The sequence below is a fragment of the Salvia miltiorrhiza genome, chromosome 1 (genome assembly GCF_028751815.1).
Source record: "Salvia miltiorrhiza cultivar Shanhuang (shh) chromosome 1, IMPLAD_Smil_shh, whole genome shotgun sequence".
Classification (NCBI taxonomy): domain Eukaryota; kingdom Viridiplantae; phylum Streptophyta; class Magnoliopsida; order Lamiales; family Lamiaceae; genus Salvia; species Salvia miltiorrhiza.
Window position 1 is genome coordinate 41,917,212 of NC_080387.1, and position 19,197 is coordinate 41,936,408.

General features: G+C 32.9%; 1 protein-coding gene across 2 annotated transcripts; it reads left to right on the plus strand.

Moving 5' to 3' along the window:
- The first annotated feature begins 10,133 nt into the window (after nucleotides 1–10,133).
- LOC131025376 (probable trehalose-phosphate phosphatase F) lies at nucleotides 10,134–15,730 on the plus strand. Of its 2 annotated transcripts, XM_057955114.1 has the most exons (15): nucleotides 10,134–10,288; nucleotides 10,452–10,504; nucleotides 13,001–13,065; nucleotides 13,145–13,611; nucleotides 13,739–13,879; nucleotides 13,964–14,035; nucleotides 14,155–14,280; nucleotides 14,368–14,424; nucleotides 14,517–14,618; nucleotides 14,730–14,807; nucleotides 14,905–14,974; nucleotides 15,047–15,117; nucleotides 15,188–15,280; nucleotides 15,366–15,483; nucleotides 15,519–15,730. In XM_057955114.1, the coding sequence occupies exons 4-14, from the start codon at nucleotides 13,318–13,320 to the stop codon at nucleotides 15,456–15,458; spliced, it is 1,197 nt and encodes a 398-aa protein (XP_057811097.1). In that variant the 5' UTR covers nucleotides 10,134–10,288; nucleotides 10,452–10,504; nucleotides 13,001–13,065; nucleotides 13,145–13,317; the 3' UTR covers nucleotides 15,459–15,483; nucleotides 15,519–15,730. The 2 variants fall into 2 exon arrangements, with proteins under 2 accessions (XP_057811097.1, XP_057811104.1); XM_057955121.1 differs by lacking the exons at nucleotides 10,134–10,288; nucleotides 10,452–10,504 and adding an exon at nucleotides 12,634–12,709 and having other exon boundaries at nucleotides 15,366–15,730.
- The last annotated feature ends 3,467 nt before the right edge of the window (nucleotides 15,731–19,197 follow it).

A 19,197-nucleotide genomic window follows, 5' to 3' on the forward strand; every position in this document is an offset into this window, starting at 1 on the left:
GTGTAATTTTATACATTATACACATTCAAGGCATTAACAATTTAAAATATCAAATTGAGATACAAGAAAAATAGTGGTGAATGAACAATTAAAATGAGATAAATCAAGCATTTAGTCGATTAAGGAATCCAATAAAAAATTTCAAGACGCGGAGTGGCATGATTGATGTAGTGGTCCATACCATAATGTTAAGTCTCAAAATGGCTCAATTATTTACCTAACTATGTAGCTTTCAATACTTTAGAAAGAAACAAAAAAGATGAAGAAGCGTCAACTTGTTCACGCATCAGCTCCAAGTCAGGATTCTAAAATCCACCTCACTCCCACTTCACCATGTTAATTAAAGTTCATGACAAAACTATTGCAGCAGCCATTCAATTTTAGTGCTCGTTTGGTTCAAGTAGAAGAATGGAAAGTGAATGAAATCGAATAAATAAGTGGAATGGTAACAATAACTATTACTTTTATTGAGTGTTTGGTTTAACAATGGAAATGAATCATGAGTAAGGGATTCCCTTTCTTTTGTTTCCATTCTATTTTGAATGGTAACAAATTGGGTGATTGAGTTACCCAAGGGTAATGATTATCTCATTACCCAAACCAAACAACAAGTAATTAATTCAATTACTTGATTCCATTTCCAACCTCTAAAAACACCCAATCAAACGTGGGCTTGGTATCTCTCTAATTTTAATTCAAATCTATATGTGAGATTTTATCTGGTACGTCTAACTTGTGTACTTTAGCCAAAATTGACAATTTGATTTGGGATTTTTGGGCAAAAGAGTTCGATTCAGTTTGCAATATTAAAAATCGAATTTTTCGATTTGAGTTTTGTTTTCAACCCAAATTTTCAGTTTGAACCTGAACCCGAACCCATTCAATATATATAGAGTGAGAGAGAGAAAAAATATATTTAATGAAGAAGACTATATATTTAAAGTATAGAGAATGCGTGTGATTAAGTCAATAAGAATGGAGAATGTATATCCTATAAATGAAATGCATATATATTAAAATTATTAATTATCTAATTTTTTTGTAGATTTGCTTATTTTAAATTATAACTTTATAGTGATTGTGCTTTGTATAAGTGTAAAAATATAATTACAATATTGATGTGTACAACTATTTCACACTTTTTTTTAAATCGGTTTTGCACAATTTCAACCAAAAATTTTCGGTTCAATTTTGTTCGTTTTGGATGAGAAAATAGTTTGGTTCGACTTGATTCAAACATCAATTCGAATTAGATTATTTCGAATTCACTTCGAATTCAAATCGAATTGTCCGAGTATTCACCATATATTGGTGTATTTGAGGGGATATATATATGAGATCTAGTATACCACCACAATTTTACGTGTGTCACTATATCCCATTTTTATATCTATTATTTTAAATGTACTTTTATAAAAATAAAATTTATTATAATACTATGAATTATACTTTATTTTTATTTGATTTTTTTTTAAAGTATATACCATGACTTTCAATTTATCAACCTGTTATTATCTAATAAAAGTGAAGTTAAATGATAAATAATTATATACCTTAATTTGATGGAATTAATAAACCCTAATTAATAATTATAAAATTAAACTAAAGCACACAAAGTTAAAATTTTAAAAAATATATAATAAAATAAATAAAATTGAAAATCAGACATAAAGTGAGACATAAAATATGGTGGTACATTAAATCTCATTTCGTATTTGAAAGGACTATTATATGCATTCACGTACACCGAGAATAATCATATTGAAAACTTTTATTCCATATATTTCGTCTTGCTTTTAACTAAAAGTGAAGAAAATGTTTATTTTAGAGGAAAAGTGAAGAAAATGTTAAGTATACTATGATTAGACATTTTTGTTACTTCAAACTTTGTGTTATTGGTGTGGTCGAATGAATATAATCACGTATAAACTAATTGGGTGAAACAGCAGTTAAGAAGTGTGAATTCCGGATCAAAATCAAAATCAGAATCAGGTCCACTACATTTGTTTCATAATCTGTTTTTCACATACTCCTATCACATACTTACATTAATTATTTGTATAAATGGTTCACGTTCACGACTTAATTGAAGAGATCATTATTTATGATTTTCTCGGACTTAGTTCTTAATTATTAACTCGTTAATTATAATTTAATTTAAGAAATTTTATGATGTGACATGGGACAGATTGCGCATATTACCATTAAATGAATTTATTATTTAACTTTATTACTTAGTCTATTTTAATTAATTTCAATATTAATTTTGTTCCCTTATCGTTTTAGAATTTTAATTTCTTTCTCAAGTAGGGCTAATTTTTAGGACTATAGATAAATACTTTCTTTGATATATTCTGAGGCATAATTTGATATTTTCTAAAACTAAAATAATATTTTCTCTTTCGTAGCGTTTATTTTCTGTGTATTTCTCTCATATCAAATGATATCACTAGCCTTGACTTTTCCTTGATGACTACCAATAACAAATGAATCACTATTCGTTGACGTGGTTAGAGCATCTACAGCGGCGCTCGCGAGCCCCCTATCAATTTGACAATATATTATATGACTAGTTCTGTTAAAGAATCATATTCTTGAAATGTACTAATAAATCTCTTCAAAAATTATCCGATCTTATCTGTGATGTATCTGGTCGGAATTGAACATCGTTTATCTGCACCTACAACAAAAGAGAATCCAAAGGAATCAATTGTTGCTCTTTCTTTCTCAATGACATTTTCATTAGGGCTGTAAATGAGCCGAATACAAGCAAGCTCGAGCTCGGCTTGTTTAAATATTCGAGTGTTCGAGCTCGATTCGATCTTTTATCTTGCTGATCGAGCTCGGCTCGTCATCTATTTTCCGAGCTCGAGCTCGGCTCGGGTGATGCTTGATAATGTCGAATTCGAGCTCGGGCTTGTTAGATGTTCGTATATATGATGCTCGAGCTTGAATTCACTATAAATTTAGGAAAATATTCTTAATTAATATGTTACTTGAGCTCGAGTTCGACTCGTTTAAGGCTCGTACATTAACTCGATTGAAGGCTCGACTAAAGATTCGTGAACAGGCTCGCAAACATGTTCGCGAAGAATGTTAATTCGAACATGTTTGCGAGCTCAACGAGCCGAATATTGTCAGGCTCGAGCTCGAAATCAGGTTCGAACTCGGCTAGTCTTTTTTCGAATCGAATCTCGAATAGCTTGCGAGTAGCTCTGTTAATTTAGAGCCCTAAATTTCATCCAAAATAAGCTCATACTATTTCTTACTTGAGAAATTTAAATTATATATCTAGTGGGAGATCCTTCACAAAACAAAAGCAAAACACGGGAAAACAAAAGGATTCTCAACAAACGGAAACAAAACAAATGTTATCAACAAATGTGGAGAAAACTCAATAACATATTTTCTTTCTCTTTTTCCTTTACCTTATAGAGTTATTTTGTGAAACACAATAAATGTTATGGACGTTTTTGCACCTTATTTGATTACATTAATACAGATTAAGTTGCTTCACCACACAATAAAATAAAATAAAAAAGTCGAATTTAGTTTGTAGCCATTATCCCCTCGTCAATTTATAAGGTGTGGTCGGACTTGAAATTTTCTGCACAAAAATGTATTTTAAAAGATATTTGTGAAACTCTACAATTATTAGCGCCGATATTAACCTTATATATTCTTCATTCTTTTTGTTGAATTTTCACGTATCATGCAAAGAAGTGCGCGTTAGTTCTCGAAACGTAAATTTGTGTGAAGAGGAATCTTAATGTGTTAAAAATGGTCGTGTTAACAACATCACCAATAAACGCCCAAATTCATCAATTAATATTTAAAGAAATGAAAAAACATGCTCACGCACAATTTGTAAAATGACTTGAATATCTGACCTATTATTAATAGGCTGTGTTTCGGCCTACGTGGTCCAATTTTAAAGTTTGGACTTTAATTGGAGGATATTTAAACTAATTATTCAATAAATTAAAGTGCAAACTTTTAAAATAATTAATCTAAAGGGGGCTGCTATTTGCACTTTCTCGTTTTTCTTTTAGGAAGAAATAAGGGATCGAACAAGTTGCTAGGGTCACGTGACAGGTCACACGTGAATCAAGAGAAAACTTTTTCCCAAATTCAAAAAGGGGTAGAAATATTTAACGTGACTTATCCTCAAAAGAAAAAAGGAAAATAGAAAATAAATTCATCTCGTGCATTCCATGTCAGCGCAGCAGCACGTGTCTACCATGCACTAGCTGTGCGCCACGTAACGCGGCCCAGCACAGTGTGCTGCCTGCCAGCTGGCATCATCTGCCTACCGCCACGTGGCGGGTCACTCTGCAAGGCCGCTTTTGTAGATAGATAGATTTCTTGCTTCTAATCTACATTTTGTTTGTTTTCAGAAGAGACAAAGCCTGCATGGATTGGCTCTAAATCTTCAACAGTACTATTTTTTCATTTCTTTAAATACTATTGGATATTATAACAATATAACCGACATTTGATTTTTCAGAATCATTGGATTCAAACAAACGACTTTGGGCGTTGGGATTAAATTCGTCAACAAATAGACCAGGTGCACGATTTATTTAGAGGGAGAGGAACTCTCAAAATCGAATGATATAAATAAATATAAATATTAAATAAAATTAAAATATAAGTAAATGTAAATTACTTTTTAACATAAAATAAAATAATTCACATTAATTAGTTAATAAATAATTTAAATTTGAAAACACCTAAATTTTATCTATATTCGTATAAAATAAAATTTACATGTTTTTAAATTTAAATTTATTGTTAAGTAATTGATGTGAATTATCACTTTTAAATAATTTATATTTTAATTTTATTTAATATTTATATTTATTTATGCAAAGCATTTTCCGAATTGTCGTGTTTATTAGTGTTGTTGATGTGAGAGTTCCTCCCGCCCTCTAAATAAGTCGTGCATCTGGTCTATTTCTTGACGAATTTAATCCCAACAGCTAAATACAATAAACTATAATGATAGTTATAATTATTAAATTATTTAAACTTTTTATACTAATTAAGTATTGTATTTATATGCTCTATATTCATGTTATGTCAAATCTCTTAAGTTTTATGGAAAATATATACTTGCTGAGTTCGATAAGAATCGAACCCAAAACAAGAAGGACAAATGGACAGCTTGAAGAGAAATGATTTCTACTTTTGTATTTCTTGTGGATGAAGAATAGTTAATGTATTTACATTTGGATATTTTTCTCTATTTACAGGCTACTTTCTAAACCTAACTAAACCCTAATATCAAGGGCACATTAATATTGTAGGCCCCTTGGCCCAAATTCCGCTAAAATATGTTAGTTGAAATCCCGTGGGGAAAGCACTCAAAAAAGGAAAAAAGAGTATTTAATCTAGATAAATGAATTAAAAATACATATATCATTTAACTTCCATATCTGACAATAGCCTTTAGATTTGCTCCATATATCTAACTTGCGTCCTCAGATCTGTCTTCTTTCTCATTGCAGCTCTGCATGGCTCAAATTTATAGTTGCTTCAAATCTGCCAACTGTGACTTTTAAACCCGCGACAAGATTAAAATAATACGAATATAATAGCTTAAATATTTTAGTTGTGTATAGCTTATTATTCGAACCTTTCTTAGAAGAACCAGAATCCCTAATTCCATTCTCATCAATACTACAAAAATTTTCATAATGCATATAATATAATTTGAGTATGGTTATAATTTTTGTATCTTTTTTTGAAAGTATCAATTTTAATTTTCCTCCTATTTGATGGAGATCTTTGTTTTCTTTCACGAAATTATAGAAAAAATACACCATTTACAATGAAAGAGAGAAGTAAAAAAAAAAAAAATGCTCACATCACAATATATATTTAAAAAAATGAGTTAATCATGCATAAACTTATTTTTCTTATAGTTAGCTCATTATTTAACTATATCTTCTTTTAGTGGAGTTTGAATTGGTCATTCTTAAAAATGTGATGTATATTTAAAAAAATGAGTTAATCATGCATAAACTTATTTTTCTTATAGTTAGCTCATTATTTAACTATGTCTTCTTTTAGTGGAGTTTGAATTGGCCATTCTTAAAAAATTTTAAGGCTACTAATAATAACCGAGTAATTGTTTGATAGTAAAAAGAGAAACTCCAAAAAAAATGAGATATACTTACGAGTACCACTTAAGAGCTGACACGAGTTTTAGAAAATATTCGACAGATAATATATTAAGTGGAGAAAGTAACCCACTACTTTTCAATGATGGAAGTCTTAATATTGTTAGAACGATGAAATATATTATCATTAGTACGTGAAGATGGTTAAAAGTTTTCTTCCTTAATAATTTTTGGTATTCTCCCCATGATTGGTTTTTCGATTTTTTTAGTTGTTGTCCATCGAAATGGCTGTGATGAGTTTTCTTTCAATAACTGTCTGTTTGTTTTGTTCACCGTCTGTACGAGTTTTGAGTATTCCTTATACTCCTTGATCTTTATTTATATTTGTTTTATGTTTAAAAAATATATGATGGATCATATCCTAAAATGGAAGGGATACTTTTTTGTAGGACATGAAAATAAAAAACAAATAATACTAGCAATTTTTTATGAGACGGAGGGATAATCATTTTGCCTAAATTTCTCCCTCAAATATACTTATTTAAATACATATCTAATTTCAAGTTTTATAAAAGTTGGTTGAATATCAATTTTGAATATTTGTATATAAATTCTTTCACAAAATAATCCATCTTTTTCCGGTTTATTGGTTTTGTAATGAAAAGTATAGGGTTTTGTCACCTCTCCAACTATCTCCCCATTAGGTAGGATTTTAGTGGCCCAAACGCTTATTTGTTGAGGAGAAACTGTCTCTCCAATGAATGGTTCTGCTCCTGTCTTTTTCCCCAGTGCTTATACGAAGCTCGGGTCGATCGGCCATAACCACTTCCAGCAGGAATCGCTACAACCGACGTTCTTTAATTCGGTAATCTAATGGAGGGGAAGCATCCTTGTCCCCAAGAATGAGGAAGAGTTGCTCAGGAGTTGATTAACCAAGTGGAGTAGAGAATCAAGTCGTTGTCAGTCCTCAACTGGAAATATCGTATGTTAAGAAGGTTGACAGCTTCATATTCATTCAAGTGAGAAATCAAACATATATTTATCATTACTTATAAAATATTAAAATTATTTGATAATGACAATTAATAGTACACATTATTATTATAATTAAAATATTAGATATCATAATAAATTAAAGAGGTTTTGGCAAATAAAATCACGAACTAATTTGAATTTATAATTTTAACGTGACTTTTGAAGTGTGACAAGTTAAATCACCATCTTTTCAATTTTGCAATTTCATTCCTCCAATTTTTTTTCGATCGTCGAATTATTGAGGTGGAGTTTACGTGGATTAGTTTCTCACGTAATATTCATAGTTGAATATTGAAAATTATGGTGCAAATACAATATACAATCCCAATCATTTGGAGAAATTTATAATTAAAATTGTACGAAACAACGCCGTTTAAGTCTCACAAAAACGACATCATTTTTACTAATCCACGTAAGCTCCAATATAACACTCTGGCGATCGAGAAAAAATTGGGAGGACAAAATTACAAAAATTGAAAATGTGGTGATTTAATTCGTCACTTTTCAAAAATCACATTAAAATTATAAATTCAAAATAATTCGTGATTTTATTTGCCAAAATCCCTAAATTAAATAAATAAATATTTTCACGCACAAACATAAAAAAAACTAATAAATGTGAATTGTGTAACCTTATTTATAGGTTAGTTGATTTACATATGTCTGATAATGTCAAATTTGAATTGCGTATCTAAATACAATTCACATAAAAAGTCGCATGAAATTAAATTTAATAAATTCTGGATGGACACAAGTAAATTAATAGACCATTCATGCAAGGAAATTAAAGTTTCTTATCAAACAGGTAACATGTTTTAGCCTATTAGGCCACTTTCATATACGTTTCATGTCATTGTCCGAGCATCTATATAATTATGTGTAAAATATAGAATATATTCATATATTAGTGTTAATGACTGTATGGCGGGTCATGCTGAGAAACCACCGCATTCAGTTTTATTAATTGAGCAAAATCGCATATTATGATATGAGACGCATAATTTTGATAAATCCGAATACACATTGCATATATTTTAATTATTATTAATAATTTTTAATCGATCAATTTTCATTAGAATAGATGCATTATATACCAAGATATTCATTAACTTTTATCACAAATATAGGAAAAGAGTTTTTTTTTTTTTCCCTCTACTTTTCTCTTTTTTCTCTCACCAACCTTTCCAATACTAATTTTTCTCTTTCTCTGATTTTTTAAAATTATTTCTAAATATCATCAAATGTAATTTATATAAAAAAAATCAATATGTATTTTAAATTTAAGTTTGTGACAAGATCTTTAATAAGGTATACAATTATAAAAAAGTAAATTTAAAATGAATTGTGTAAAAAATTAAATTTAAAACATTTTATTTTCTATCTTTTCATTAATTTTTACAACTTTTATTTATGTTTGTGTTTGAAATATTTATTTATTTGATAAAATATATTTTGATTATGTTTAATATTTATATTTATTTATTTATTTATTTAAATAATTTTTTTTAATTTTGATGTTTGTCGTGCATCACACGAATAGACTTATTAGATTATTTATAGGGTTAATTGTACGTTTTACCCGTTATGAAAGACAAAAACAAAAAAATATCCCACAAATTAAAACATATAAATACTACCCACTTTTTATTTAGCTTGACATTTATACTTAAAAAAAAATCCCCAACAAGCCCCCTCTCCCCTTTCTTTTCCTACCCTCTCTCTGTCACCTTCCCCCTCCTCCCTTCGCCGTTCACCATGCCGCGCCACACCTCCACCTGGACACTTTGCGCTGCGCCTCTGCCTCCACACCTCCGCCTATCTCTCTCTATATATTTGCGTGGCGTGCCTCCTCCTCGCCTCGTTGTGTCGCGCCTCGCCGCTCATCTGTCTCGCATCGTCGCGCCGCTCTTCCGCCTCTACTTCGCCTTGCCTCATATTTGAATTGATTAAGTGCCCGATGCTATACACGCGATGCTCGACGCTCGAGGTGTCGAGCAACAGTTCAAACTGAACTATTGGTCGGCGCTCGATACTCGACAGTCTATTCTCGACAATCGACACGAGTGCTCGACAATGATGTTTGACGCTTCAGTGTCGAGTAATGCACAAAATGATACATAAAAGCAAAAATATCCTAAAGGGGTGTAATTTATTGTTTTGTAAATGATGGGTACTTTTTAAGTTTTGTCTTTCAAAAATGATATATATCTCATTTTTGCCCTTTAATTATAATATACAAACTTAATTAGTTTACGTGCACCAAATACTACCCCTCCGTTCCAATTCAATAAACCATGTTTTCTTATTTGAATTTTCAATGGGCTACTTTCTAAAATGGAAAGTTAATACCTAACAAATATTTCCACAAAATTTATTACACTAACTGTCATTATAGCTCACACATAATTACCTCTCATTTGATTTAAAAAATAATATCTTCATTTCTTTCCCTATTTTTTGGACATATATATATATTCAAAAAATTATTTTCACTTTTTTATTTGATTATTAATTATTCATTTTTTAATATTCATGTTCAAGCCATGCGCCCATTGAATTATGAGATCGGAGAGAACCATTATAAAATAATAGTCACATAAGCTAATCTGCAAATCGTCAAACAAATGAATAGGAGTATATATTTGTATTTCTTGAACAATACGTATTTTTCTTGATATTACATTTTGTAGTGGAAATATTTATCTTGAAAAAGGCGCTCAGCTCCTTTTTCAGAAACCAGTAGCCATTTCTGACTCGAGTGCTTCAGGGAACTAAAAGAAGAAACTACCAAACACCAAAAAGCTTAGCTTTAAAAGCTGGAATTTCTAAAAACAATTATATTTATTTATAATAAATAGAATTGATTAATATTTTTTGTAAAATCCAATTCATTAATTTGTAATTGGTTCCCAATTGAAGGAGCGGAAGAGAGGCTGCCTTGTTTGGCACGTCTTTTTCCTTTTCATCTCTATAAATAAATACATTGCCTTTTCGCCTTCTCCTCTCTTTTTTCCATTCTCTCTCTCTCTCTCCCTCCGTCTCTGTCTCTCTATCATTTTTCAGTTTTCTGTTGCTCTATATTTCCTTTTCCTAGGGTTTCTTCTAAACCTGCCGTCGTTTGTTTTGAGGTTGATTTCCCCTTCTCTCTCATTATTTCTTTTGGAACCAGTACCACCCTCGTTTTCTGCGTTTTTTTTCCCTTTTTATCTTAACATTTTTTTCTCTTGAAAATCCCATCTCATTTTTCTTTGTTTTTGACGGAGATTCTCTTGATGTTGATGAATCTTTCAGGACGCCAATTGATTCCTCTATTGCCGTTCTGTTAAATTTCAGAGACGCATCAGGTATGTGGTCCTTATTGTTTATTTATTTTGTTGGGTTTATATATATATGTAAACGCTTATAACCTTTGATGATAACGACGATTATTGTGTGTGTTTCTATATGCAATGTCCTAACTCATCGTTGCATCTTGCAATGCCCTTTGAATCAATCTGGAATTCTTGTTTTTCCGTGTTAAGCTTATGATAATTTCATGTTGCAAAAAGATGTTTTTTTTTGTGTTTTTTTTTTTCTTTTTTAAAAATCGAGTCTTTACCACATTTTCGACATGGTTTCTCGCCGAATTTGAATTCTGGTTAGCTGGTTTCCAGTGGTGTTCTGACTCATTTTTGTGCATTTTCTATGGGAGGTGTGCGAACGTGTGTGTTTATGGAGAGGTTTCTTGATTTTGACAGAAACCATTATTTTAGTCCTTTCCGTTTGTCTGTTGATTGTGGGAGCATGATCTTGTCGGTTGCTGTTAGATGTGGAGATATTAATTTGTTCATGTGTCTTAATCAATCGGTTTTCTTTCCCATTGAGATTAGGGGGAATAATCTATGTTTTTGTTTTGTTTAATTACTTTTTAATTAATCAACGCCATCTACAAAAACAGTATCTTACTGTATAAGGTTTTCTAGTCAAGGCGCCGTTTGGAGGCCCCATTGGGCCAAATGCACGTCTCCGACACCAATCTTGCAAACCTTTTCAACCTCCAATCACGATCTTATTAATTGTTACATGTTTGCATAATATTGGTAACATACATATGATCACAATTAAGTACATTTCAAGTTCAAACTTCCTAAAACTATTCTTTAGATTTGATTGTTTCTCTATTCAAAACTATTTTGTCCTTTTGCATTTGGCCTTGGATGGATAAGTTTTTGGTTCTTCCATCATAAATTATGATTAAGGTTCTTGAATATCTTCGATCCTAACTTTTGTTTCACATATATGAATAGTTTGTTCAAAGTGTGTAATTATATATAAAATGATGTTTTAGGAATATGTTTATATCTATGTACCTAAACTCTCCTGAGCGGTGGAGAGTGGATGCATTAGTATAAAAGTATAGGGAGGAGCAGGAGGGTGACTAGACTAGTCATGGAAATTAATAATATGTGGCAATGCATAAGAAGTGTCTTAGGAGGCCACCCATGTGATTTTGAAAATATTTGCCAATTAAAATTTTTGTTTTGTTCTTGAAATCTCTTTCATGGGTGGTGGGGTCGTCAAAAATTTATTATCTTTAGGTAGTTGTTAAGTCATGTTCTTATATTAGACTAAGGTATAGCACTTGAATATTATGGTTTGCTTATTATTACTATTATTATTATTTTTATTTGTGATCTTTCAATATTAGACTAAGTCATGTGATTTTTTTCACTGCATTGAACTGAATTTACCAATGGTTAACATGATTCAATATGTGATTAGCATGGTGGTTTTCAGTTGGTGTCATCTAAATATTTAATGTTTGTCCTCTTTTACAGAGATCTAATCCTTGTCCAAAAAGGATATCTGGGCATTGTTGTTTTTTCACTTTAATTAGGTATTTGTGGTAGTTGTATCCTAAATATTCAAATATATCATGGTATTGCATTGAATTTTGGAAGCTTTTCTCTTAGGTTGGTTTAAGTTTTCTATTTGGCATCTCTTTAAGCCAATCTAATCATTAAGATTAAGAAATCGAGATGCTGAAAATCAATGCTATGTTAATTTCTTCAAACTCTTCGGCCAGCCTGAGCGTTTTTCACTTACATGGTGAAGATTCTAATTAATGTAATCTAAGCAAATGCAATATTATTACGGAAAGAAAATATGGCTGTGGATGCGTAGGTAGATTGAGGGGGCGAGGGGGGATGCACCCATTTGTTTCACTAGGTCTAAAATCTTCGATATTATTACGGAAAAAAAATATTGACAAATCATGTAACTGCCCCTACTCTTTCACACGTGAATAAGTGTCTCCGGAGCGTTACGAATATATATCATGACGTATTCAATTACGCGTTTTCCGGTCACTTTATAGCTCCACAACTATTTTTTACTAACTTAAACGTAAGAATTAATAGTTCGGCCACTTTATGTATCGGCAGTATTTGTATTATTCTACTTTAATGTAATATTTGAACTTTTTTTTGCCTCTATAAAAACCGGTGAATGTATTGCCGAAACATGCATTTTAGATCTAAGGCAAACTGCAGCAAGGAAGACAGTTTTTGGTCAGCCCATATATTAGCAGCAACAAAGCTGCTATTTTTTTTTTTTTGGGTTAAATTTTTATTAATATTTAAGTGTAGTTGAATGGATTTAGCAAAAAGATTTTCTTTTCCATATGATAGGTTTTCCTGTGTTTCTCTGTTAGTTTTATTCATCTAATAACTTCATTGAGTTTTGAGGATTTCTTTTTTCGGTGCACAATTTTATAGGATGTCCCGGTGTTCCATGTAACTTAATTGACTGTCAATTATAATTTGTTCCTAACTAGTCAGCTCACATTTTTCTCATTTCAGGATAACAGTCAAGTGGTGAAATTGACTGTCTGCCTGGTGTAAGTAAATAGAGGTTCGGAAATGAGGTATCTTACGCTCAAACAATTGTTTTCATGGTGGTTTTGTTTCTTAAAATCTATTACTTAATCATTGTAATATCACCAGATTGTGCAGAGTCTCAATTTAATGGACTATTTCCCAAGCAGCAGTTGCAAAAAGACATTAAAGAGGTGGTTTTTCATAGATAAGAGGGTCGGATAGAGGATTTTAGTCAATACATTCCAAGTTTAGTGTTTGATCATCAATAAAAAGCGTTGTCTTAAAGTCACCTGGTCCCTATGGATTTGAAGTCGACAAAAGCTTCTCCGGTTCTTGCGGATCCTGCACCCATGAACAAGTCTAGACTGGGGATCCATTCTGGTCTCTTGCCCTGCTCACAATCTGGACCGTCTTTCTCCACTGCCGTCTCATCAATTCCCAGAAAAAAGCCAGGAAAGCTCGATGATGTCTGTTCCAATGGCTGGCTTGATGCTATGAAATCATCTTCCCCTCCTCGCAAGAAAGTTCTTAAGGATTTCAACTTTGCTGATTTGGTTCCCGATGATGGAGAAACTGCGTACGAGTCTTGGAAGGTAAACTTCATTTTTTTTCTAAGTTACTAATAGCATTGCAGCATATTAATCTTAACAATTACTTTTTCTTTCTTTCATTTTTTAAATAATAATTCTCATTATCCGTAGCTTTTTCTTGACCTCACAGATCAGGTACCCATCAGCACTCAACTCCTTCCGGACAATAAGTACTCGTGCGAGGAATAGGAAGATAGTCGTGTTTTTAGATTATGATGGCACACTATCCCCCATTGTGGACGACCCTGATCGAGCTTTTTTGTCTGATGATGTAAGAAGTTACTTGGCATTTGATTACTGTCTTATCATGTCAAGTTTCTGGTTTATCATATAACTAAAGTGACATGATTTTCAGATGCGGTCTGCAGTAAGGAGTGTCGCAAAGCATTTCCCAACAGCCGTCATCAGCGGAAGAAACCGTGACAAGGTAGATATACAAATTTGTATGTGAAAACTCTGAACAGTTTGTCTTATAATTTCACATATACAATTCTTAATGCCGTTTGATTAAGTCACTCTAATTTAATGCAATCCTACCTTGTAAAGGTCTTTCAACTGGTAGGACTAACCGAACTCTACTATGCCGGTAGTCATGGAATGGACATCATATTCCCGGGCAGAGACATGATGTCGAGAAACAATATAAATTGTGTTAAGTCAACTGACAAGGAGGTAATCTGTCGTTTTAGCATGAATGTCATCGTCATCTTTCTTATCTCATATCGGCTTTTTGCCTACTAATTGTTCCATTTTGTGCAGGGCAAGGAGGTTAACCTATTCCAGCCAGCTAGGGAATTTTTACCTATGATTAATGAGGTGCGTGATGTTTTGCTTCATGACTGAGCTATAAACGGGAGAAACATCTTTAACAATCGTTAGTGATCTTGTTTGTTGATTTTTCATTGCAGGTCTTTACAAAACTCGTTGAGACTTGTAAAGACATAAAAGGCGCAAAAGTAGAGAACCATAAATTTTGCGCCTCTGTACATTATCGCAATGTAGATCAGGAGGTGAGCATCAATGCTGTGCTTAACTCCCTCGAGATTGTATTGTACGACAAAAGTTTCTTTTGTTACTGGAGTTTGTTGATAATATTTGTGTTTTTTCATTCTGAATTCCAGAATTGGCATATAATTGCACAATATGTTCACGACATTCTGAAAGAGTATCCTCGATTGCGACTAACTCATGGACGAAAGGTAAGACATTTGGGATTTTTCTATAATCATTTACACACAGGCACATTGAATTGGAGATGAAAGCGTTCTTATGTTGTTCGTGTTTTGGTCTCTACAGGTTTTAGAGATTCGTCCTGTTATTAACTGGGATAAGGGAAAAGCAGTTGAATTTCTTCTTGAATCTCTAGGTCAGTTACATTCAAGATATGTATACAGTGGTACATGATTTGTGTATTAAGCAACAAAACATGACATTGCAGGGTTTAGCAACTGTGATGATGTGCTCCCCATTTACATCGGAGATGACAGGACCGATGAAGATGCATTCAAGGTATACGCTTAAACTGTTGGTCCAGTCGGCACTGATTCCTGATCCAGAAACTAACTTGCTTCTTTTGTAGGTTCTGAAGAAGAGGAATTGTGGGTATGGAATACTTGTGTCTGCTGTCACGAAAGAGAGCAACGCCTTCTTTTCTCTGAAAGACACTTCCGAGGTATGAATTGATCAGATCAATATATTCTTCATCGTTTAATTTCCATTCTTGGATCGGGTTTCTGAAACACGAATGACTTGTGCAGGTTCAAGATTTCCTCGAATCCCTGGTGAAAATGGCACAAGGTGATGCAAGGAAAAATGGGAAATCATCTGATAACGATACTAAAAAAAAATAGGCCTTGTATGATTCTACAGCAAAGTGGAGGGTGGCTGAGCATTTGATATAAATTTACTTGTATTAAATAATTTTGTCTCACAGTATTGTAAAAAGCTTTAATCCTATTCTATTTATTATTTTTCCGTGACGAATGAGGGGGGTTTTCCCTAGCCTCTTTTAGATAGCAAGCTCCCATTACAATTTGATTATATCTGTAATTGATATTTGATAATTGTACAAAAAAATGTTGCAATATATCATTCGGTAATGGAAATTGGATTATTGGCCCCATAGTCTGTTTTGGGAAATTTGCTGGTTTTACACAAATACAGAAGATGAGATTGGGATGAGTGAATCCTACATGAGTGTTTTGTTAGGGGCAGGAGTAGCAGTATCCATTGTGATGTAGATCATATTATGCACTTCAATAAACAAAATTCAATTTACACCTTCAAAATGCCCACTTTATGTCGTACTAGAAAATGCGGTCCTAATGGCCAAAATTTCAGTAGCTAATACTCAAAAAACAGTCGTAATGGTCGTTCTAAGGTACCGTGATTTGAGTGGTCGTTTTTGAAATTAATAATTATTTTTTTGGTTGTTACAAGCGTATTTTCTAGTAGTGTAAACATGTGGACAAGATTGACAAGTTTATGTGGAGTAGTGAGCCCAAGAAGCTAGATAGATCATTATTATCAAATTTTCCTTGATCGATCGCAGAGTTCAAAAATGCAAAATGACAAAGAATTCAATTAGTTAGAGGATCTTCGAAGATATGCACCGCATGGCATAACTATCTTACGCAATATGGATGAACTTGAGAATGACGAATTTGCCTTTTGGCTTAAGGTAAGACAGACCTAAAAAGATAAAATCACCCTTAGTCTGGTGATGATTATATAAGGAAACTATTATTTTATACGTAAAAAAACATAATTATAGAGAAAATGTTATTTCTTATGTAAAAAACATGGTATGTGATAAGAATGATGTTTAGACCAGGGGCGGATTTACAGTGAGGCTGCACTGGACTACAGCCTAGTGCAACCCAAACTTTTCTTCTATATATATATAATATATTTAGTTTAATATTTACATAGCTCAACCCATAGCCCAATCCACTCTCCAAAAAGATTAAAAAAAAATTAACATAATAATAAAAATTCATTTATTTTTATTAAAGATAGAATAATATCTTTGAAAATTGTATAGATGTAGTTCTTTAAGTGCTTCAAATGTACCTATTGTTGAATCAATAAAAAGAGTACAACTATATATTATATTATGTGACTGGTTTTTAATCCCAAAGCCATTAAAATTCTACTTAGACACAAAATGACCTGTACAGACTGTCCAAAAAAAAAAAGCCTCGGGGGCGGTACAATACTTCAAGTTCAGCCCCCTATCTATAAATTCTGGATCTGACCCTGCATCCAACTACAAGGGATTAAGTCCAACACCCAGCTTCCACTATCGCCCCAACATGTCCTGGAGGTGGAGGGTCCTTCTAGCCTAATCCGTGTAGCTCAAAGGAAAGACAGTCAGATCGCCCCATGATCGAATACTTCGGGAAGAGTTGATCATTAGGAGCACCTGAGAGTGGCAGAGTTGGAGACACTTTATAGCTGACAGAAAGAAGCGCACCTAGGAGTGGGCCCATAACCGTTTTGCATGTGGTCCCTCAACAATCCTTGAGGTCTGAAGGCGGCATAATATTTTCTTGCCTTCCCATAGAAAGCAAAGGATTCGAGAGACCAAAATACACCTCAACTTCAGAAAGAAAATAGCTGAAAGGACGAGACTCCTGATCGTACCCAGTTTTGTATTTACTAAAATACTCCCGTTTGTAATAGCCTAGAGGTGCAAAATCCTCCTTGTAATGGACGTTCAATCTTCCATATCAGAAATTCTGCCATTTTAACACAAGTTCTCCGATTCAAGCTTTCATGACATTACATTTATTATCTTTTGAATTTCTTATCATTACATACCTGAAATTTACCCCCCAATCGTTCAAACATTCAAACTATATATTTTATCCTTTTGTTTTTAGAGATCAAACTATTTTATTCATCATCTTAAATAAATCATCATATCTCATCAAAATATCATCGTGAAGCATCGCAGACGTCCAACTCCAACGAAGCTGCAGTCTGTTCCGTTTAGTTCGTATTAAAGAAATATTGGTGTTCTCATTAACAGGTTGAGTTCCTCTCTTTTGATCTAATATTTCTGTGTTGGTCAGAACTACCTTCGCCAGTATAATTTTTTATTATTTAATTTAGGGAAAAGGTGTAGATTGGCCCTCGAAGTAGTAGCCCCTATAGCGTATAACCCCTCTTACTCACTGTGTGTGCAACTAAACCCCTGAACTCTGAGAAAATGGTGCAAATTCCCCCTTCTGACCTAACGCCGTTAAGTTTCCGTTAACGTTTGGGTTTAATTGCACCCTCTACTTCAGGGGTGGATCTGCACCTTATTTTTATTTTTTTATTTTATTTTTATAATTTCAGCAACCCACCTCCGGCATCAACTTAACCGCCCCCATACTCATCGATTCTGACTTGCACCTTGTCAGCTCGCACGCGCCCAATCTCTTGGTTGTCGATTGCCCACCGCTTACATGCAGCAACGCCACCAGCTTCTTCACCGCCCCGCACAACAGCATCTCCTCCAACACCTTAACCTTTTAGGCTTATCTTATGATATTAATTGTGTATATATTTATCTATATAATATATATTTAAATTTTATTTACTTAATTATTTTTGAATAATTATTAAAACTCTAGATAATAATTATGATTTTATTTTTGGTTAATTTAATATTTATAAATTTATTTTAAAAGCGAAAAAAGAATGGATCCGGGTCAGGACTCGACTGTGAATCTAATGGATCTGGACATGAATCTCGTTTTTTTGGACCTAATGAATTTGAACCGGATCCTGACCTAAGTAAAAAAATACGAATATGGATTTGGACCAAACAGGATTCGATCCTGGTCCACATCTGGAGTTGGTGATGCTGCTGCATGTCGCCGGTAAGCAGTCGACGATCAAGAGATTGAGCGCGTGCGAGATGACAAAGTGTAAGTTGGAGCCGATGAGTACGGGGGCTGTTAAGTTGATGCCGGAGGTGGATTGCTGAAATTTAAAAAAAAAACAAAATTAAGGTGTAGATCCACCCCTGAAGTAGAGGGTGCAATTTAACCCAAATGTTTAACCCAAACGTTAACGGACACTTAATGGCGTTAGGTCAGATGGGGGAATTTGCACCCTTTTCTCGGAGTTCAGGGGTTTAGTTGCACACACAATGAGTAAAAGGGGTTATACGCTATAGGGGCTACTACTTTGGGGGCCAATCTGCACATTTTCCCTTTAATTTATCCTAATTAACATTATTTATGATTTTATTTAGAACAAATTATATGATACCTTTAACATCCATATATAACAAACTAAAAAACTATTGAAGAACTTATACAATTTTATCAACTTAAATTTGACTTGCAATTTAAATTTATCTAATTTGTTATATAAATATTGTACACAGTACACTACTAGCGAGCAAGATTAACTTCAGAGGTACTAATTCTTTGATGTTATTGTTTATTTTCCTATATACATTAAGACTCTTCTCCAACATGGTTACACATTAGGGGCCTTCATGGTAAATATGAAATAGAATTCACTATAGGGGCTAGCGTGTGAAATGTATGAATTAAGATAAAGAAAGTGGAAGAATAAAAACCTTAATGT

Bases quoted from the DNA above. Each gene is read 5' to 3' on its own strand.
- LOC131025376 (XM_057955114.1), top strand. From the start codon at position 13,318: ATGGATTTGAAGTCGACAAAAGCTTCTCCGGTTCTTGCGGATCCTGCA. The intron at 14,808-14,904 runs GTAAGACATTTG...TGGTCTCTACAG, and splicing joins GACTAACTCATGGACGAAAG to GTTTTAGAGATTCGTCCTGT. The intron at 15,118-15,187 runs GTATACGCTTAA...CTTCTTTTGTAG, and splicing joins CCGATGAAGATGCATTCAAG to GTTCTGAAGAAGAGGAATTG.